Genomic DNA, 20,896 nt, shown 5'->3' with positions numbered 1-20,896 from the left:
CCATGGGCCTGCTGGCGAGGGGACACTGTGGTATAGGCTTTCGTATCCACTGTGGTGGGCTCTGGTGCCTCCCTATCCACCCCTCTAGGCCACCTCTGATCTGGCTACTCCATGATCCGGTCCAAAGCCCTCTCTGAATAGACAGTGAAATCTCCCTCATAGTAGACTGGACGCTGACAAACATAGTGCTCCTCTGACTCAACCCCCGTCTGACAGAGTCTACATGTCTTGTCCCCTCTGGGTATCCGCTCAGCTCTGCCAGTCTCTATCCTCAATATATGGGATGATACCCTAAGCTGGCCAACGCATGGGACATGAAGACATCGAGATAACCTGGTCTTTGTATGAAACCATTTGCTGTGATTCTCAGGAAATGTTCTCTGTAGTACTGCTTGTTGGTAGGCAATGGGCCTACCAGTGTGATCCATGTGTTACGTGTGTTTAGCACCAGTAAATTGTATCGGATCAGGTTCTTATCCTCATGTGTAAGCCTAATGTATGGGGAATTTGGATCATACTGAAATGGAGGGAGCTAGTCCATCTGTAGTCCATGTGCTTGAAACCAAGTGAGTATTGTGCCATACCAGGATGAATGCTCTCCTCTGGCTGCTATCTGCTGTGATGACTTTAGTGCAAGTCAGGGGAGTTGAAGTGGATCCATCTCCCCCACCTTCTGTATATAAGTGACTGTCTGGAACAGGGCCTCCATTAACATAGGAGCGGCAAAAAACTCTACCGGATGATCTGGTGGGGGGACAGATGGTTTGCTGCGTATCATCCGTGATAACATCATGATCTGAGGACTCTATTAATTGCCAATCTGCCAGCGATAAATCTGGTGCCCAGAAGGGAGCTACATACATAAGTGCCAGGGTGACTAGGATATCAAAAAGCCAATCCTTCAAGCTCAGCTCTTGAAAATGCGCCTGGAAATGCTGCCTCTCCAATACGGCTAGAGCTGCATATCCTCTAGTGAGTCTATCCTCTGCTGCCTGTCTCATAGAGAAGCGTGGACTAGTGAAGGTAGCTCCGAGATAGACATATGAGTGCACCACCTCAACCCTGCTACACATGTAAGTGATCTCTGTATGGCCTGCAACTGGGTGGTGATACCATAACCTTGGTTTTCCCAAGGTTGATCGAGAGCCCCCTCTGTGAAAAAATCTTGTAAAGCATCCATGTGCTTCTGTAGTCCCTCCTCAGAATCTGCAATGAGTACAATATCATCAGCATATAAAAGGATGGAAACAAGAATACCTCCTAGAGAAGATCCTCCACCTCCAGCTCTGTCAATGAAGTCTGATATCTCATCTATGTAGAGTATGCTTAGTTCTTCAGCAAAACTTGGAAGCATGGAAAACCTAAAAAAGACCTTGAAAACTGAAAACTGAAAACTGAAACAGACTCCATAAGCCTCCTGATGGCAGATGTGGCTATGGTGATGTGTCTTGTGATGATGGCTGTAGCCCTAGCTCCATAGAGTCTATGTCTGCAAGCATAACTAGGTCTGCATGAAAGTCATACATAAGCACCTGCATCTCACCTGTCCGTGCATTGAAGTCGCCCAAAAGTAGGATATCTCCCTGTTGGGTGAACTCCTACAATATCTGCGAACAATGGGGCATATGGCAACTGGCCATCCGGCAACAAATCCTGTGCGCGGGCAGATGTCTCTGGTGGGAAATAACATACTGTATCTGTTATATCTAGGAGCCTGGCCGGGCTAAATGCATCCACATGAAATGGGCCTCCTCATCCCACTGGACCACTGTGAGCACTCTGCGTATGTGGCAATTAGATAGACCTTTGTGGAGCGAAGCATCACCCTCTTTGCTAGGAAGGCTGAATGTGTTTCCCTATCCTTGAATATATGAGAGAAAGAAAGAAAGAAAGAAAGATATATTAAGAGTCTACTAAAGACCCAATGGGCCTATGAGACCAAAGTGGTACAATAATGTCCATGGCATATCTCATCAAATGGAATGGAAAATAAAACAGAATGAAAACATAAATATAGCTATCTCACTGGGGTGATACAAAACTGTCCCTAGAAACTTGTCATGGAAAACTAAGAACATAAAACATGGGAGCAACATCAGCTCCGAGTAGATGGTATACCACTCTCCAAAATGTCAAGCATGGGGTTGACGAGTATGGCCAAGAGGTCTCCCTCAGCTATGTCACGTGGAAAGTCAGCTCGCTGGTGGTGGAGCATGTCCTGGATCTGGAGCTGATGAGGTGATCGTGGCCGACGGGGGGGTCGAGGGCGTCGGGCACGCTGGAGTGCAGAGGCTCGGTCCAAGGTAACTCCTCTCGGGCGAGGTAGGTCCAGAGCAGCTTGTGGAGGGTCCACAAGATCCACTATGTCGGTTTCCTCCACCTCGTGGGTCCGGAAGAAACTGGTGATGGTTGGGCGGGGTGGCTGGGGCTTGTGTCTCAAGAAGGTGTCCCTGTGTCTGCGGAGCTCAAGCAGGAAGAGGCCCAGGCAACGCTGGTCTTGGAAGTCAATGATCCTAGAGAGTGGACCGAATCCCTCACGAAATAGACAGTGAAACCTCCCGCGGATCTCAAGTATACTGGGTAGCGGCATATGTAATGCTCCTCCGTCTCAACCTCTGTGTGGCATAGTCGGCAGATCCTCTCCTCTCTGGGTGTCCGTACGAGCTTCCCGGCTCTGAAGATGCGCTCAGCTCTACCTGTCTCCACTCTGAGGCGGTGGGAAGAAACCCATATCTGGCTAATCGCAATCCGCATGGCATGGGACATGTGAACACTCAACTAGCCCGGCTGCTGGATGAATCCATCCTCAGTGAATGTGAGGAAGTGGTCTCTGTAAAAGTGCATCTTCGTGGGGAGCTCCGGGGGTGTGATCCATGTGCAATGTGTGTAGAGGCTAAGAAGATCTGACCGGATAGCCCGGTTGATATCCTCATGAGACAGCCGGAAAAGAGGGGAGTCCAAACTGTACTGAAGGGGGGGTAGGCGGTCCATGCAAAGCCCGTATACTGAGAACCAAGTGGAAACCAGTGCATACCATACTCCAGAGTGCCCCTCAAGTGCTAGCTGTCTGGAGGACTCCAGGGCAAGCCTCGGGTACCTGTGGGGATCCATGTGACTGATGTGATGAAGGTACATCATTGTCTAGAAGAGTGCCTCCACTACCATCGGGGCTGCAGCAAACTCTGCTTGGATAATCTGGTGTGGGACTGATGGTTTGCTGCGGATCATACGGGAGAACATCATGACCTGGGGCCTCTCAACTCGCTGCCAATCCTCATCGGATAAATCTGGCCCCTAGAAAGCTGCTCCATACATCAAGGCTGGTATGACAAGGCTGGTATGACAAGGGTGTCAAAAAGCCAGCCCTTCGTCTTGGGCTCCTGGAAATGTGCCTGGAAGCACTGCCGCTCAAGTAAGCTCAAGGCTGCATATCCCTGCGTCACTCTGGCATGTGCTGCGGGAAGCATGGTAAAGCGTGGGCCATTGAAAGTGACACCAAGGTAGACATAGGATGAGACAATCTCCACAGGATCCCCTCTATATGTGAAGCTCAATCTGGATGTGACGGGGCGGGAGGTATTGAAGACCATTACCTTGGTTTTACCAAGGTTAACAGAGAGGTCCCACTAAATGCAAAAGTCATGTAAGGCATCCAACTGTCTCTGAAGCCCTTCGGCTGAGTTTGAGAGAGAGAGAGAGAGAGAGAGAGAGAGAGAGAGAGAGAGGATTGTTAAAGGCTGGCTGGGTTGCCCTAAGTTTGTGAGAAAAACACATGTGGGCATGAACACACAGTAACATGGTCTGACTTTTTTACGTGGTGTGATCAGGTACAAGTGTCAAACATGTACTTGAACAAGACAAGGCAGCTTTTGTCCGCCTGATTGGTATCAGTGTGCTTCAAAGTGCAACATCCGCAGTTGTCGCACCATCTTTAAGGTTGTAGATTTTATTTACCTCTTTTAAGATGCCATGTTACACATTGAAGGAAAGAAGGGTTTTGAATGTCGTGGTGTGCACTGGTTTGGCTTAGGTACTTGACAGCAATGTTGGCCCTTGGATGGCGTAGACGTACTACGCAACATTTATCGAATCTTTACTTCAAGAACAATGCATATTACAAAGTAAGGCTTCAAAAATTTTTGTTTGCTGCTAATGAGGCTGAGGTTGTGCATACTCATTCTTAGCTTCCATGTACGCTAAAGCACTGGGAAAGTCATTGCTCGATAAACCTCCATAAGCAAGGGGTGTTTGACAAGCTTTTTTTTGCTCCCAGGTGTTCCATTTATCAGAGAAAAAGATGGATGCAGAACAAAGAATCACTCAAGATGTGGAAAAGCTCGGTATCAACATGTCTAGCCTAGTAACAGGCATGGTGAAACCATTGGTGGACATTTTGTGGTATGTATGTGTTGGACACAGTGCTTCCTCGTATGGAATTTTTACTATGTGAATTCATGCATGAAGGTAAGTGGGTCAATCATGCATTCCTCTTGTGCAGGTTTACGTGGCGAATGAAGATGCTTACAGGAAGGAGAGGTGTCATAATTTTGTACGCGTACATGCTTCTCGGGCTGGGTTTCCTTCGATCAATCACACCAAATTTTGGAGCTATGACAAGTGAAGAACAACAACTCGAAGGGTTATTTAGGTAGGGTGATGCTTGAGACTACATCTTCATCTTAGAAGTTTGTCCATTAACTCCTATGTACTCAAGGTTGTCAATTCTGAAAGGAAAGGCCTTTTAATGCAATGTTGGCTTTCAGGTATATGCATTCTAGGTTGCATACACATGCTGAATCTATTGCCTTCTTTGGAGGTGGCTTACGTGAACAAGCAGTAAGTTGTCCTACTTGATGATCTTTTTTATTATAACAGCTGCAAACGATGGCCTTCTCTGGAGTAGAAAGGCTGTGTGTGCATGCGAGAAAGAAAGATTTTATTAATGTCTACAAGAGACCCGATAGGTCTATGAGATCAACATGTGTTACAGAAGTTTCATGTGTAGATTGTGAACATGGAAACAAAAAGTACTGATAATGAAATGAAAGGAAGACCTGCGTACTGTGCGGGCCTCCCATGTACGTGTGGTACTGAAAATCCCGGAGCAAGATGGCCAGAGATACCCGGATCTCCTCATCCAATGATAGTGCCATCCTCCTCCCTAAACGAGTGTAGAGCTGCGATGGCATCCTGTGCCAATGGAGTGGCTTCTCCATAGCATGTCTTGGATCTGCAGCTGATAGACCATAGGCCTGGATCCCCAGATGCGGGGGCATCTGCCTCTCAAGAGGGATCACGCTTTGTCACTAGTGAGGATCTCGCAAGCGGGTGGGGTGGTCTCTGACGTGCATGATCCCTCTGACCCTGTAAAGCCTGTATGGTACTCTCTGGCATGGGTGAATGCAATCTGAAGAAGTCTGTAGGCATCTTGCTAGCTCTGACACTCAAGGTGCCATCTGAGCTTGGTCTCCAAGTGGTGGTGGCGAAGCTCGAGTGGGTATAGACTAGGCATCTCTGGTTCTCATAGTAAGATGGGCATTTGAACATGTAATGCTCCTCCATATCGACCTCCCCTGTCGTGCATTCCTTGCATACCTGTGCCTCCCTAGGGGTGTGATCTGCTCTACCGGACTCAATCCATAGAAGCTGGGATGATACCCGTAGCCGCCAATCATGATCCTGGTAACCCAACCAAAACTTGTCGTGGGAAGTTGCCGATCTGCCGAGCTCGAGCCATGCTCAAGAGCTCCACCATCACTTGCGGATAGCCGCTCGTCGTCGCGATCCTCCCGCACTCGTTGTCACACCGATTTGGTTCCTAATCCTATGGGTGGTGCAACTGCTTTCACAAAGATCATGTGGGATCTCCTCAGAAGCCGATTGCGGTGATAGCCTAATCACTGAAGCAAGAGGGAAGTAAGAGAGAACGAGCGATTAGTGCTAATCACACCAAAACCCTAACCCTAAGCATACCACACATGCTAGATTAGAGTTGCAAGAGAGAGGGAGAGAACACTCCAATTCTATTGCATAAATGGGAGAATGAGTTACAAACAAGACAAATTGGCTTTTATAGTTCCAAGCCTTTTTCCACTAGGCCACCTAGGAGTAAGTGACCCGAGATGCCCGAAACATAGTTACAAGGCTTTTCTTTATGGTTTGGTCAATTAGCCGAGATCCTCTTGCCTGTCCTTTGAAGCTCATGACTTGGGAGCGTCTTTAGGGCATTTTCCTCATCAAATGACGGGATTTACAATATAGTACGGGCACTCATTACATAATGTGTGGTCATAGTTGTCATAGAAACATGTTAACCACGTGTGGTTAACATTACTCCCCTTCCTAAAGTCAATCACATTCTCGTGATCGGTGAAGAAGTTGTTGAGACACGCTAGGAAGTGTCACACTTGGTTGGTCCTCTTCTTTCTAGAAATGAGAGGGGGTGGGAGGGTTTAGTAAGATGGAAAAAGTTAGTGGAGTACTGGCGATTAAGTATCCATCTAGTGGTATGGGCTCTTATAAATTTTGCTTTCTTGTATGTGCCCAGTAGTACTCATTATTTTGTTTTTGTTGTTTTCTTTTTTATTGCCTTTATAGCTATATCATCCTCATGGGAGGAATCAAAGTACTTGAATGAGTAGACTAGCACGGAATACTTAATGACAAGTATCCAAGTGGTAGGTGGTGGTGTTGATGAGGGGTTAGTAAAACAACGGTGTTAGTAGGCAAGTGGCGAGGTGGGGGTTCCAAAGGGACAAGGAGGTAACTCGCATGAAAACTCCTTACGCTCCGAGATGCTGTATTCCGATGGCGATGTACATGCAGCTGTAGTATCTTCATCAAGACTCCTTAATGGGCATCTTGGCTCCCTTGGTGGTCGGTGTACATCGCACACTATTAAGATGTGGTTGCACGGAACCTGCATAAACTGGCTCTCTAAGCCAGCAGTGTAACTCAAATCTTTTTTTTTTTTTTTTCGGAAAAACGATCCTTCTATTAGTTAATGAGAAAACGCCATAAGGCTACAAAGCTCACCTCGCAAGGAGGGATAAAAAACACAGTGAACACCTGAGCTCCACCCCCGTGGCCGCTCTCTGGGGGGGGCTACCTAGTAGTACATGTGGGAGGTGAGAAAAGCCAAACTGGAGGCCTGTAGTGCCAAGTGACATCCTCGCCCCTCGCGGTGAGGAAAGGGCCAGGCTGCCAAGTGCGGAGGAAAGCCTTGCGGCGCCCTCTCATGCGATCCGAGTCGCCCTGGAGTTTCCCTCAAGGTGTGAATGATGTCCACCCAGAGGGCCTGTATGACCTCCGCCGGTGGAGTCGCCTGGCGGTCAATGGCCTCCCTGCATCGGGCTCTCCAAATGTGCCAAGCCGTCATGCTGCTGATCATCTCCCATTTGTGCCCGACCCCCTCCTGAGGGGCTGCCGAAGAGAAGTCTGGCGTCGGAACCACCGCCATCGCCCTGTCAGAGACCTGGATGGTCGCACTGCCAGGGACGTCCTCATATCGAAGGGCCGGGCCGCTGTCCGTGGCCCAAGCCACCGCACCCCACGTCACCAGCATCTCACCTGGTGAGCCTGCAAAAACCATCCTGAGAGCGCGCTGCCAGACCTGCTGTGCCTGTGGGCAATCCCATAAGCAGTGCCGCTGCGACTCCTGTGCATGGCCGCACCGAGGGCAGGACGCTGGGTGACTGCCGAAAGCTAGCCAAGCCCCCACAGCCAGTCCTCTATGCGCTGTGAGCCAGAGAAACAGCGTCACCTTCCGGGGCCGGAAGCTGGCCCAAAGGCGCTGCCAGAAGTCCCTAAGAAAGGCAGGGGAGAGCCCCTGTCGCCGCCAATGCTCGGCCGCCGCCGGGGTGCTCGCTATCCTGTGTCTCTGAATCCGCCGCCCCAGCCTTGCTGTGTACTGAAAAAAGGGGATGCCTGGGCTGGTAGGGGCCAAGTAGGGATCTCGCCAAAACCACTCACCTGGATCCCACTGAAGGCGAATAAGAGGCCTGCTGTCCCAAGCCCATAATCTCCAAGAACAGTCCTCCCCTATCGAGGCCGGTGAGGGGTCTACATGCCACTGTCTCTGATGAAAGCCGACCACCCGCACCCTCTGAAGAATACATCCCTGGAGCCCATCCAAATCTAGTCGTGTCCTCTGAAGCTGGCCACCCTCTCCCACCTCAAAAGTGAGTGGGGCGACTCTCTCCGCTGTGCCGCAGACCGCTAGAAGGATCTCATGCCGAGTAAAGACACCCATCCACTGTGGAGGTGGAGGGTCCTGTACTGGGGTCCGCCACTCCCGGGGGATGGCCGCCTCAATGTCCTGTCTCATCAACTCTCTGCCCCTCATCCCACTGAGTCTCCTCTCCTGAGCCTCTAGAGGCAGCTGCTGAAAACCTATCCAGTCGTCTAGGGACTGGGCTGGGCCAGAGCTCAGCGGGCCCCACGACACGTGAGACCGCGATCCAACCATATGGCCACTGGGGAGACGAATCAAGGGGTTCCAGATCAAAGGCTGCCTCAAGCGCTCCTCATCGGTGCCCGGGGGAGTCTGGAAGAGTGATGGCCTCAGATGCGCCCAGGCGCTCAGAAGGCTAGCTGCAAAACGCTCCTCGAAGCCAAGGCCCACTCCTCTGGATCGCTGCTCTGTAAAGATCCACCTGATGCTGGGGGTCCAGGGGCCGCTAAGAGAAGGGGTGCGGCTGAGCATCCTGGAAACAAGAAACTCCTTCCACGGCTCAGCGCCTGGCAGGAGGCCACGAACTACCAACTTGCCAAGCAATGCTCGGCTTTGGCAAATAGGATCAACAATGCCCAGGCCGCCTCTCTCCCTCGGCTGAATGATCACCGCCCATGCCACCTTGGCCCTGGCGGGCCGCCCGTCGCCACCGGACCAAAGAAAGTTCCTGATGAGCCTCTGCACCTGGCCAATGCACGCCCGAGAGAAGGCCCAGCAAGAAGTGATGTACCACATAGTAGCAAGCAGAACCTGATTGGCCACAACTACTCGGCCAGCCAAAGATAAACGAGCGGTACTCCAATACAGAAGCTTCTTCTGAATGCTCAGAAGAAGGGGGGCTATCTGCTGCTCCGGAGATATGTCAATGCCCACATAGCATCCCAAATAACGCACTGTAGTGCCGGGGGGCAGCCACTGAAAACCGTCAACAACTGGCCTCCAAGTCGGGGGGGGCATAGAGCTGACCCACAACCCACACGACTTGTGCCAGTTGATCAAAGCGCCCGAAGCTCTGCAAAACCTGTCCATGGCTAAGGCGAAGTGGCGGAGGTTCTCCTCACCTCCCTGAAGATAGACAGCAGTGTCATCCGCAAACTCCGAGTCTAGGAGCTCCTCCGAGGTGCGGATGGGAAGCTGGAGGCCCCGCAAACCTGTATCCTGTGCCGTCAAAAAAGTGCTCATGGCCTCCGCCACAAAAAGAAAAAGAAAGGGCGCCAAGGGGCACCCCTGCCGCACCGAGCGCGAGAGCTGGAACCTCTCTCCGCGCACGCCCTGTATCAGCACCTGGCTATGAGCCGATGTGTAGAGTGCAGAGACCCCACGGATCCACTGAGGGGGGAAGCCCATCCTCTCCATAGTGCCTTCCAAGAAGGCCCAGTCCACCCGATCATATGCCTTCTCGAAGTCGAGAAGGAGCACTGCCAGATCCTCCTGTCGAAATCTAGCCAGAGCCGTAGCCTCCCAGAAAGAGAAAATGTTATCCAGAATGCTCCTATCCTGGATGAAGCCTGTCTGCGTGGAGTGGATGATGTCCGGAAGGTGAGGCTGAAGCCGCCTGCTGATCGCCTTAGCTAGGACCTTGTAGGCCGTGCCTAGCAAGGTGATCGGTCTCCACTGTCTAATCTCCAGTCTGTCTCCTCCCTCTTTGGGGATCAAGTGGATCAACCCCTCTGCCATGCTGTCCGGCATGACTCCTGACTCCATAATCTCCTGGAATGCCAATCTGAAGCCCCTATGTAAGAGGCCCCAGTACCTCTGGAAGAAAGCCACCGAGAGACCGTCCTCTCCTGGGCATTTGCCCCGAGGTAATGCCTGAAGAGCCTCCTCCAGTTCCGTATCCGAGAAGGGGGAAAGAAGGGAGTGCTACAAATGGGCCGGCACAACCGGTCTCGTGAAGCTCCAGAGTGCCTCCCGAGCCTCTCTCACCCTGTCATCTGCTGGCTCAGCAGAGAGAAGATCCCTGTAAAAATCTGTGGCTATAGCCCGAACCCTGGGGGGATCCACCACAACCTGGCCATCAGCCTGCCGAAGACGCCTGAGACCCTCTCGCCTGAAGCGAGGCCCTGTCGCCTCAAAGAAATCTCGAGTCACTCTGTCTCCAGCCTGTGTCCAAAAAGAAGCCCGAGCATGGAATCGGAACTCCACCCTCCTCTCCTCGATGGATCTGATCTCAGTGCGAGCTGACTCCATCTGCTCTGAGATCCAAGGGCTCGTAGGATCCCTCTCCTGGAGTCTCTGGAGGGACGCTAGACTCCTCCGTAGGCTCCTCTCCTGCTCTCTGAAGGCCTCCAGCCGGTCCAAGGCAGCCTGTCTGAGCATCTGGCTGATCTCCTGCAAGCCACTGGCAAGATCGCTGGCTGCCGATCCTCTCCTGAACTGCAGCTCCTGCCAGACCTGCTCAACTCTGATCTCAATCTCGGGCTCCTCTATGAGACAATCTGGAATCCGGACGCTCTGGCCCTGCTCTCCTCTCGTGGGGTCCTCGATCTGGAGAAGCACTGGAAAGTGGTCTGAAAACGAGGAGCCTGCAAGTATGCCCACTGTGCCACCTCTATCACAGGCCCACTCATCAATGTAAAACCTGTCGATGCAGGAAAGGTTAACTCCTGTGGCCCGTCTATCCGAGCGCGAGAAAGATAGACTCCCCTGCAACCTGCCAAACTCCGAGAGAGTCCACGGATCCTGGCCTCTCACCTGTAGCACTAGTTCCTCCCAGGCAGCGAGCTCCGGCCCATGAATGGTCTCCTGGCTGCCCCCCATCCTGTCCTCTGCATCCTCCAGCATGTTGCAATCCCCTCCTAGGCACCAGTGGTCTGCCAAGGGGAGGGACTGCCTAATGGTGCTCCAGAACTCGGCTCTCCCGGTCGCCCCATTAGGGGCGTAGAAGTTGAGGAAGCCAATGCGGTCTTCCCCAACCCGAAGGATGATCCACTGCGCACGACCCTGGACCAGAATGCCAGAGTCCACAACCTCGGATAGAAGCTGCTCGCTGACTGAGATGCATACTCCACCCTGGTTCCCCTGGGAGCCATATGCCGGTGACCAAAAAGTGTGACTCCTGCCTGGCAAGATCTTCCCGCAGGTGCGGGTACGCCCGGCAGAAAGGTGGTGCTCCTGGATGAAAAGGATATCTATGGGTCCTCCAACGAGAGCCCTCTGGATCTCCTGGCGAAGTCTGCCCCGACCAATGTAGCAGCGATGTCCACCGAGACCCTGGATGTTCCATGAGAGGATCCTCATGGATGAGCTATGGCAAGTGAAGCAGCCTCCACCACTGGCTCACCCCTCTCAGCCGGCCCGGATGATCTGCCCTCCACTCTGTGAGTCTTGGGCGCCGGCTTGGAGGGAGAATAATCACTGTCTGTCCGGGTGCGGAGTCTCTCCAAAAAGAGGGTGACCTGTCTCTGTGTCCAGCCCCACTCCGCCTTCGCCCTGTCCAGGGCATAGGCGTGAGACCAATCCTCTGCATATATGTATCTAAAGGTAGGCTGCACCCTCGGGGCGGCATGGAGGAGAATCAGAAGCACCGCCTCAACTGAGGTGTGGACCGGATCCGCCCGCCAGTCTCCTATACCAAACAAGCTCATGCGGGCTGAGTGTAATCGGGTCTGCAATAGGTCCGTGAGCCCCAAGTCACTGAAGTGGTGAGAAAACTCCAGTATCTGATCACGCAAAACTTCCTCTACAGAGTTGCAATCCCATGCTGTGTCTGGGGCAACACTGAGAGGAAAGGAGAAAGCCACCATGCTGCTCACCACCCACTGAGGGAGAACGAGAGGGATGGCACACCACGCAAACTCGCAAGGGCGCGACCAGTGTCTCGAACGGGCCAGCATCCAGCTGGAGGCACCTGAAAAAACCGTAATCCACTGGTAGCCCCATCACTCGCGGGGGCCCCCCAGGGGAGGCTGGAGAGAACTCTGTGGCGGGCGAAGCAAGGATCGCCATCTCCACCGGCCCGGAGTGGCGGTGGAACAGCCGCTGGACTGAGCTCTGGCCTACCCAGCTGCGCTGCCCCGGGGCAGTGGGTGGTCTGGCGAAGTATCCTGGAGAGGCCGAGGGAGGGATGGGGGCTCGCGGCGAGGAGGGGGGAGAGCGAGGAGAGGATGGAGAGGCATCTGCCAGAGGATAGGTGTCAGGGGGGGCCGCCGGGGGAGGCGGGAGGGGGGGGGAGAGGGGGGGGGGGTGGAAGGAGTGCTCTCCGGGTGAGGGGAAGGGGAGCCGGGGGTCGAAGAGTGCGGCCCGGGATCCTCAGGAATCTGCTCCAAGGAGGGGGCGGGGTCCCCCGCGGGGGGAGGCGGGAGCGGGGTCTCCACGTGGGAGGCTCCACCAGCGGCCTCAACGGGCACTGAGTCTGAATCCTCGTCCATCGGGGTGGGACCTGCTGGCCGCCTATCCCTGACTGGAGCATAAGTGCGGGTAGGTGCCTGTACGCCAACCGGAGTCGCCTGTCCGCCAACCTGTCCGCCAGCCTGTGCTGCCTGCTGGCGTTTGCGACGGTCCCTGCGGGCCGGGCGTTTCCGCCGGCGAACCTCCTGCCATCCGCCAGCCTCCTGGGTCTGCGCGGCATCCTCCGCCGGGGCCTGCTCGTCAGATGATGGCGCCTGCTGTGGCGAGTCAGGGATGTCCGGTCTCTGAGGTGGATGGCCACCCCTCGGGTCTCCTGCAAGGGGTCCAGAGGCGGCATAGCGTGAAGGATGAACCCCCTTGCGGGGACAGGCGCGTGCGAGATGGCCCATCTACCGGCATGTGTAACACTGGCCGGGGAGGCCCGAATACTCCACGCGCTGTATCAGATGTCCTCCAGAAAGACAAGGGAGAAGGATCGTCTTCGGGAGGGACTCCGGTGACGGAACCACAACTCGAATGGCCGGGAGTCCTGCTGCCCTAGCAATCACTGAAGCCGCTGTCTGAGGCGTCTCCACCACCTGCCCGAACGCCTTGCCAATGGATGACAAGAGGGGCAAGTACTCCCTACGGAGTCCAGGAAAGCAGATAGTGACGGGGAAACCTGTCGCGCCTGCTAGCGGGTCAGAAGCGGGGTTGAAACCATGAGTCCATCGCGCCAGGAACGCCCGGGATGAGCGGAGGGCAATGGGGCTCCGAGCCAGCACCATCTGAGCTGCCTGTGGGGACTCGAAATCCACCTGGTAGTAGCCACGTCCCAAAAAATCTACGCTGACGATCTTGGCGGGCACGCCAACAAGGCTGCCTTGCAGAAGGTCGCGAAGCTCTCTCCGCATCGGACGGCTACCCACTATCTTGCAGACCAAGGAGGAGGCCTCAAGAGCGGAAACTGTGGAAACAAACAACTGAAGATCTTCAGCTGTGAACTCCAGACGGAGACCGGAATCGGCAGGGTTAGTCGGAGCGGCTTCCATGGAGTCCTCCAGAGGGAAAAGGCCAGAAACCGGGGTCACCAACGGGAGGGACACAGCCCTGCGAGGAAAAAAGAGAGGCGGAGGGCTACAGGATAGCGGGGGCGGGGCGGGGGGGGAGGGGGGGGGGGAGCTGAGGCGGGGAGGAGCTAGCGGAGGGCGGAGGGGCGAGACGGAAGGGAGGAGAGGGAGAAGGCGGAGGGGAAGAGATGTGCAGCGGAGGAGAAGGCGGAGGGGGGAGAGGTGGCGGGGGAGAGAAGAGAGGCGGGGGAGAAGGAGGCGAAGGGGTTAGAGAGGCGGTGGAAGAGATGACGGGGGAAGGAAGCAAGCGGCGGGGGGGATGGCGGGGAAGGCAGCGTGGAAGGTGGCGAAGGAAGAGAAGGCGGGGGGAAAGAAGGCGGGGGAGGAAACGAGGAGGGAGGCGGGGGAGCGAAGGTGGGCAGAAGGCGGGGGAGAGATGGCGAAGAGGGGCGCAATGAAGGAGGCGGGGGAGAGGACGGAGGAGAAAGCGGTGGACTGGCGGGGGGGAGAGGGGGGCGCGATGGCGAGAAGCAGCGGGGGGGGGGGGGGGGGGGGGGGGGGGGGGAGGCGGAGCTCGCAGGCGAGGTCGTCAGTCCTAGAAACGGTACCCTCTACTCTTTAGTGTAACTCAAATCTAGCCTGTTGATCATGACATAGATCAAACTCCCAACCACAACCTTTTCCTGTACATAGTGGGGTCCTCCAACACATAACCTACATCCATACTAAGCTTGCCATTTGGATCTAATGGAACCGAGATTGGCTTACAACCAGCCATCGCATATTTGGACAACATGTCCAATACATACTGTCTCTGTGACTCTCTTTCTATTTTGGTGGTTTGTCTTCTTCTGTCGTTGTAGCTTATGTGACTGGGATCCAATTTGGATGAGAGTGGTAGTTGACGGCGAGGATCCATAGGTGTAGCAGCTTTTGATTATGGAAGTAGAAGCTACTTTGGATCATGATTGCAATATGCATATTGCAGTCAACTTTTGGCTTCCAAAGCTAAGGTAGCATAAGGAGTTGTAGGTAGGGTCGATGAGGCATGAAGTACAGTTATTTGGTCGAAGCGGGAAGAAGATCCAGGAGATGGGTTGTACCATTGACCAGGCTTGTGCTCTCCATGGCCCTCCCATCCAAAGATGTACTTGGATGGGTGTCGATGATGAAGCTTTGTGTGGTGTGTGCGCAAATGATAGGGCCCAGTGTAACTATTTGGCCCTCCTAGCTCTGTTTCACATAATGAAATCCATGCCCGGACACCACACAGGTGGAAGAAGACATGGGGACAGGGTCCTTAAGAATTGATTAAGAAAAAGCACCATTCTTGGTCAAAAAGCAAGAAAAAGCAAAAAGTCAAACAGGGTTGACCTCACGAGCCAAGGGCACCATTGGAAAGAGGAGACTAAGGTGGACCAAAAAGCTAAAAGCTTCTTTCTCAAAAAGCATCTCTAGGGCGAAAAAGCAAGGCCCTGAAGTTGTAAAAGCACAAATCAAGAACTTTGGCTATTATTAATAATATTTAATAAAAAGACAAAAGCAAAGCAAAAGCATTATTTTTTGGCAAAAAGCAAGGCTTCCCCAAGTATAAAAGAAGCATGAGCCTCTCTTGAACATCAAGTTGAAGAAGAACCCAGAGCTTAGACATGGAGCTTGGATTTTGGAGTGGGATTTGGACTTGGATTTGGATTCATTGGACTTGAGATCCATTGGATTTGGATACTGGATCTGGTACTACTTGTGGGTCATCCCCGTGGTGTGCTCGACATCAGAGATCTTGTGCGTCGACATCGACATCGACATCGACTTGGATATCCTACATCGGCATATCTGTTTGTTTTGTATTAATTGACTGTATTGATCCTGGCCAGCATGCCCGTGGATTGTTCCTAAATAAATTCCTAAAAGGGGGCAGGGCGTGTTTCTCGCTCAATGTGGTGTACTGTGCAAGATCCCCATTCCCTTTTCTCTCTCTCCCCTCTCTCTTTATATTTTTATCTCTTGGACACGTGGTTGAGTCTGTCACACTGCACGCCCCACTGGGCTTACAGTGGTATCAGAGTAGGATTTCTCTTGAAGAAACTTTCTTGGGGTGACAGAGCCATAGGGAAACCAAGGGTCTAATGAAGGGAACAACTATCAGGCCGATCCAGGTCTTCAAGATAAGAACTAGGGTCGTTGATCCATTACTCATGAGACCGCAGCCATGTCATCAGAAGAGTACCATGACTTTCAACAGCTGAGACAATTTCTCAGAGATGAACTTTCTTGGAGAACCAAGAGAGAACAGGACCAAAGAATGGCTCAAATGTTTGCAGATTTCATCAAGAAGCCATTGAAGCCAAAGGAGTTGAAGCTGCTAAAGCCTATTTTCGAGTCACCATGCAGAAGGATCTAGAGCTACCCGCTCTATTTATCATGGAGGAGACAAGGAAGCTACTCCTAGACCTACTCTTTCAGATGCAGTTTCTTCAGGACAGGTATGGGAAAGAAAGGCAAAGAAGCGAGAGAGTTCAGAAGATCATTAGATTGACATCATGCCAGGAAATTCGACAAATGGTTTCCAGTGGTGCTTAGCCCATTGCATGTTTCGACAAATAAAGCCATGGGATCTTTGTGGACCAAAGCTAAAACAGAATCCTTTTGAAGCATTGAGACTTTATGCTAGCAAAGGACCAATGTTGGATATTCTAGACCTTTTTTTGTGGTTGAACATGAAGCAATGATGGGAAACGTTGCTTCGTCACCATCGAGACTTCTATTAATTATTTCCAAAAATTTATTTTCCTTTTCCAACTCAGCTCCCACAAATCATGAGCTAAGTCTTCGTTACAATTACTTTTTGGAGCAGTCTTGAACCAAAAGGGCCATGCTATGGCCTATGAACATCAAAGACAACAAGGTAGCAGATGCATTATCTCGGAGAGCCTTGAGCCATGAGGTTTCTATGGGTTACCATATGGATCTCACTTTGATGAAGGATCCTTATGCTACCAAAGAGGATTTCAAAGATGTTTTGGAACAGATTGTAGAATATAGATTTGGTGACTTTTTATGTCATCAAGAAGAGTTTTCTTATGATACAAACCTAAGTCATGTGTAACACAAGGAATTGAGGCCAAAGTAATGGAAGAGTTCCATGCTCCTCCATACATGGGGCATAGAGACGCCTTGACTACACTTCAAGCTTTGGAGAGCTACTTCTATTGGCCTACTATGAGAAAGGACATTGAACTTTATGATTCAAGAATGTTTGGTTTGTCAGAAGGTCAAGTTTGATCGACAAACACTAGCAGGATTATTGCACCCATTGAATGTTCTATGGGAGAGTATTGCTATAGATTTTATCTTTGGATTGCCAAAGTCAGGGAATGATGGTACATAGACCTTTCAGGATACCAAGAAGATCAACCATGTATGTCATCAGTTGGACCTTTCAGATCATTGGAAGATATATAATGTTTTCCGTGACAATTTATTGAAACCATGTACAGGTTATCCCCAGAGGAACTTGTTTTGAAGAATCCACCAGGGGTGGAAGAGCCAGAACAGATTGTGTTTCATTATGTGAGAAAAGGAGGAAAGACAGTGGTCAGAAAGTTCCTCTTGGAATTCAAGAGTTATTCGCTGTTGGACGTGAAATGGATGCCAGAGGAGTACTTCTAGGACTATCCAAATATACTTCGAGCTTATGTGCATTGAGGAAGTGGTTGGTCGAGTTGTATTTGAAGTATAGATATGGACGTCTTGCAATTAAGACAGATTCAAGAGGAAGGGATCATACCTCTGGCCCTCTTCAGTGTATATATATTGCACTGGAATTGATCATTATTCTGCTTATAATGGTTGTTTGGACATGCTCTAGTTTGGGTGGCAACGATGCCAGAAAGCCCAAGGAGCAAGATTTGTATATGGACAGCAACGATGCTAGAACAAGATTTGTATATGGGAGGCAATGATGCCAGATGAGCCATTGGATGGCAACGATGCCAGATGACCCATTGGACAGCAACGATGCCAAATATATTGGACTTCGCAGTTGGGCGGTCATTGGGACCAGATGGCCCAGATGACTGTATTGGATTTCGCAGTCGAGCGGTCATTATGACCAGATGGCCTAGATGACTGTATTGGATTTCGCAGTCGGGCGGTCATTGTGACCAGATGGACCAGATGACTGTATTGGATTTCGCAGTCAGGCGATCATTGCGACCAGATGGCCCAGATGGCTGTATTGGATTTCGCAGTCGGGCGATCATTGCGACCAGATGGCCCAGATGGCTGTATTGGATTTCATAGTCGGGCGGTCAATGTGACCAGATGGCCCAGATGACTATTGATGAACTCTTGGGCGGTCCCAGTGACCAGATGGCCTTGAGGAAAAGTCTAAGCAGTCCTAGTGAGCAGATGGCTTAGCACGGTTTCGATAAAACCAGACAGGACAATCCATGAACAGGAGGATCATTACTTGTGCATTGCATACTGATGTATGTCTGAATTCCTTTGACTTTATGTGCTGTTTTTGATGTATGGACAATGCTTGGATTTATGGCATGTCATAGTCCACTGGGCTCCAAACTACCTGGCCAGTACCTGGAATACCCAGTAGACACGAATGATGCATACTGTTGACTAGCGTGTGTTTAGTTTTTACAGGAGATAAGTATGCATTTATTTTATCTAACACATGTGACAGGTCATGAAGATGTACCATCAAGAACAAGGACATCGGTCAAAGAAAAGGCATTGAGATATTGCCAGATGAGCAGATGACACCACAGATATGGGGAAAGACCAGATGCACAAGCTCACCGGATGGGGCTAGTACCTTCAAACATATGGAAGTGCTTCATGTACTTGGAACACACGGAAATACATGGAACATATGGATGTGCTTGGAACACTTGCAGTCCGCAACTTCGATGTAAGAGGGAGGGAATGTAACTATTTGGCCCTCCTAGCTCTATTTCACATAATGAAATCCATGCCCGGACACCAGACAGGTGGAAGAGACATGGGGACAGGGTCCATAAGGATTGATTAAGAAAAAGCACCATTCTTGGTCAAAAAGTAGGAAAAAGCAAAAAATCAAACAGGGTTGACCACGAGCCAAGGGCACCGTTAGAAAGAGGAGACTAAGCCGCCGGACTAAAAAGCTAAAAGTTGCTTTCTCAAAACGCATCTCTAGGGCCAAAAAGCAAGGCCCTGAAGTTATAAAAGCACAAATCAAGAACTTTGGGGCTATTATTAATAATATTTAATAAAAAGACAAAAGCAAAGCAAAAGCATTACTTTTTGGCAAAAAGCAAGGCTTCCCCAAGTATAAAAGAAGCTTGAGCCTCTCTTGAGCATCAAGTCGAAGAAGAACCTCTTCATCGCGTTGCCATCTTCATTCATGCGTGGAGATTATCTTCTTCATCATCATCTATGAACCAAATCATGGAGTTTTTTATCGCTACCCACTGATTTTAGAGTGCCTCCAGCAATTGCAGTGCCATGTCACCATCTTTCTGTGCAATTGTACGGATCCGTACACCTGTACTACAGACAGAATCTCAAAAACCCTAAAAATTCTAGAAACCCTAAAACTGCTCAAAAAACCCTAAAAACTACTTTTTGGAGGTTTTTATTTCCCAAAAACCATTAAAACAAGTTTTATATCAGTTTTCTTGCCAGAAAGAGCTTCTCTAGGGTTTTCATCATCGACAAGGCTATAGGAATTGTGGAGATTATTCATGGGATGAGCAAGTGGATTTAGAGCTTGGACATGGAACATGAAGCTTGGACATGGAAGCTTGAACTTGAGCATAGACATGAAGAACTTGGACATAGAGCTTGGGCATGAAGCTTGGACATGAACATGGAACACAGAGCTTAGACATGGAGCTTGGATTTTGGAGTGGGCATTTCTCCCGGCGCCGCCTTCGCTCAGGTGGCCTGCGCCAACCTACACCTGGTCTTGGCCGCTTGCTTGCGTAGGCCTGGGGGCCTGCCAACCTGGCCACCTGCGTAGGCCTGGGCGCCTGCCAACATGGCCGCCTGCGTAGGCCGGGGCGCCTGCCTGCGTAGGCCTAGGCGCCTACCAGCATGGCCGCCTACGTAGGCCTGGCTGGCTGCTAGCCTGGCCGCCTGCGTAGGCCTGGCTACCTACATGCCTGCGCCTACAACAACCGGCAGCCCGCAACTAGCACGCTACCAGCACCACCAACGATCGCTTCTCGTGCTCTCTCTCTCTCGTTCAAACAAAAGCGAACATGCTTTTTTTTTTCTCTCTCTCTCTCTCTCACAACCGTTCATGCGACTGCACAAACACCTCCAGCCTTCCTCTTGCAAAGCAAAACAACCCTGCTAAACCACCTACTCTCTCCATCACGGGTTTCTTTGATGAAAAAAGCAACATACTATCTGAAAAAACAGCAGCATGCATAACAAAACAGCAAGCTTCTTGAACACATACCTTTTTTCGACCTCATCTTCTCTACCTACCGACTTGCTCGTTCACGAGGCACGCTCTGATACCATTGTCAAATCCCCATAGGATCTCCTCGTAGAACGCTCCTGGTACAAGACTCGAAACCTGCAAACAAACCAAACAAACAAGAAGGGGGTGCAGGCCTGACTCACCTCCCAACCACGACAGCCGTGGGTAAGCCCACAGACTTGGTTGTACCCACCGAGCCACGAGCTGAGCTAACTAGATGGACGTACCGACCAATCTCTACCTCGCGACGTCCCATACCGCCACGAAGCTACCCACGCGGGCCTCGAGACTGCTGCCGGCCTCATGAAGCATGTGCACGTCTTTACTAGATCCAGGCTCCTGACCATAGAGCTCTCACAAATCTCGCGAGACTCTATATGACTGATGACTAACCTTGGCCACCCTTTTATAGGCTCTTGGCCATCGGGCGTCCACACTTGGGTGCCCGCCCATCCATACTTGGGTGCCCGCCCGTTAGTCTATCCCTAACTCAGCTCGCCAATCAACCTGCCTAGCTCCAAGCTTCCCCAAACCTCGAAGCTAGTCTTGCGTGCGTGTAGCACACGGTAGATACACACTGTGCACATGACATTTTATCTGGCATGCTTATGTGTATTTTCAGATTTTATGATTGATTAGATTTTCCGTGTTCAGTTGCCCCTTCTGTTGACATTGGTATCAGAGCCTGGCTTTCTACACAGTTGTGCCTAATATGATGTTGGATATGGCTATAAGGAGTCATTATCCGTGAGAGAAGGTTGGGATTCTGAGGTAGCCCTC

General features: G+C 51.4%; 1 protein-coding gene across 3 annotated transcripts in view; it reads left to right on the top strand.

Moving 5' to 3' along the window:
- The window catches only part of LOC147610094 (ABC transporter D family member 1-like), a 43,416-nt gene that overhangs the window by 7,471 nt on the left and 15,049 nt on the right, over positions 1-20,896 (top strand). For all 3 annotated transcript variants that reach the window (XM_086787384.1, XM_086787382.1, XM_086787383.1), the window contains exons 14-18: positions 3,828-3,936; positions 4,031-4,121; positions 4,274-4,398; positions 4,499-4,648; positions 4,764-4,836. In XM_086787384.1, the coding sequence (XP_086643510.1) occupies positions 3,828-3,936; positions 4,031-4,121; positions 4,274-4,398; positions 4,499-4,648; positions 4,764-4,836 (548 nt within the window). The remainder of the gene's footprint in view (positions 1-3,827; positions 3,937-4,030; positions 4,122-4,273; positions 4,399-4,498; positions 4,649-4,763; positions 4,837-20,896) is intronic.

This window comes from Cibotium barometz, chromosome 50 (assembly GCF_041138505.1).
Source record: "Cibotium barometz isolate CiBa-2024 chromosome 50, ASM4113850v1, whole genome shotgun sequence".
Lineage (NCBI taxonomy): Eukaryota > Viridiplantae > Streptophyta > Polypodiopsida > Cyatheales > Cibotiaceae > Cibotium > Cibotium barometz.
Note: the sequence above shows the minus strand (reverse complement) of the source record. Positions and strands in the feature narration are given on the sequence as shown.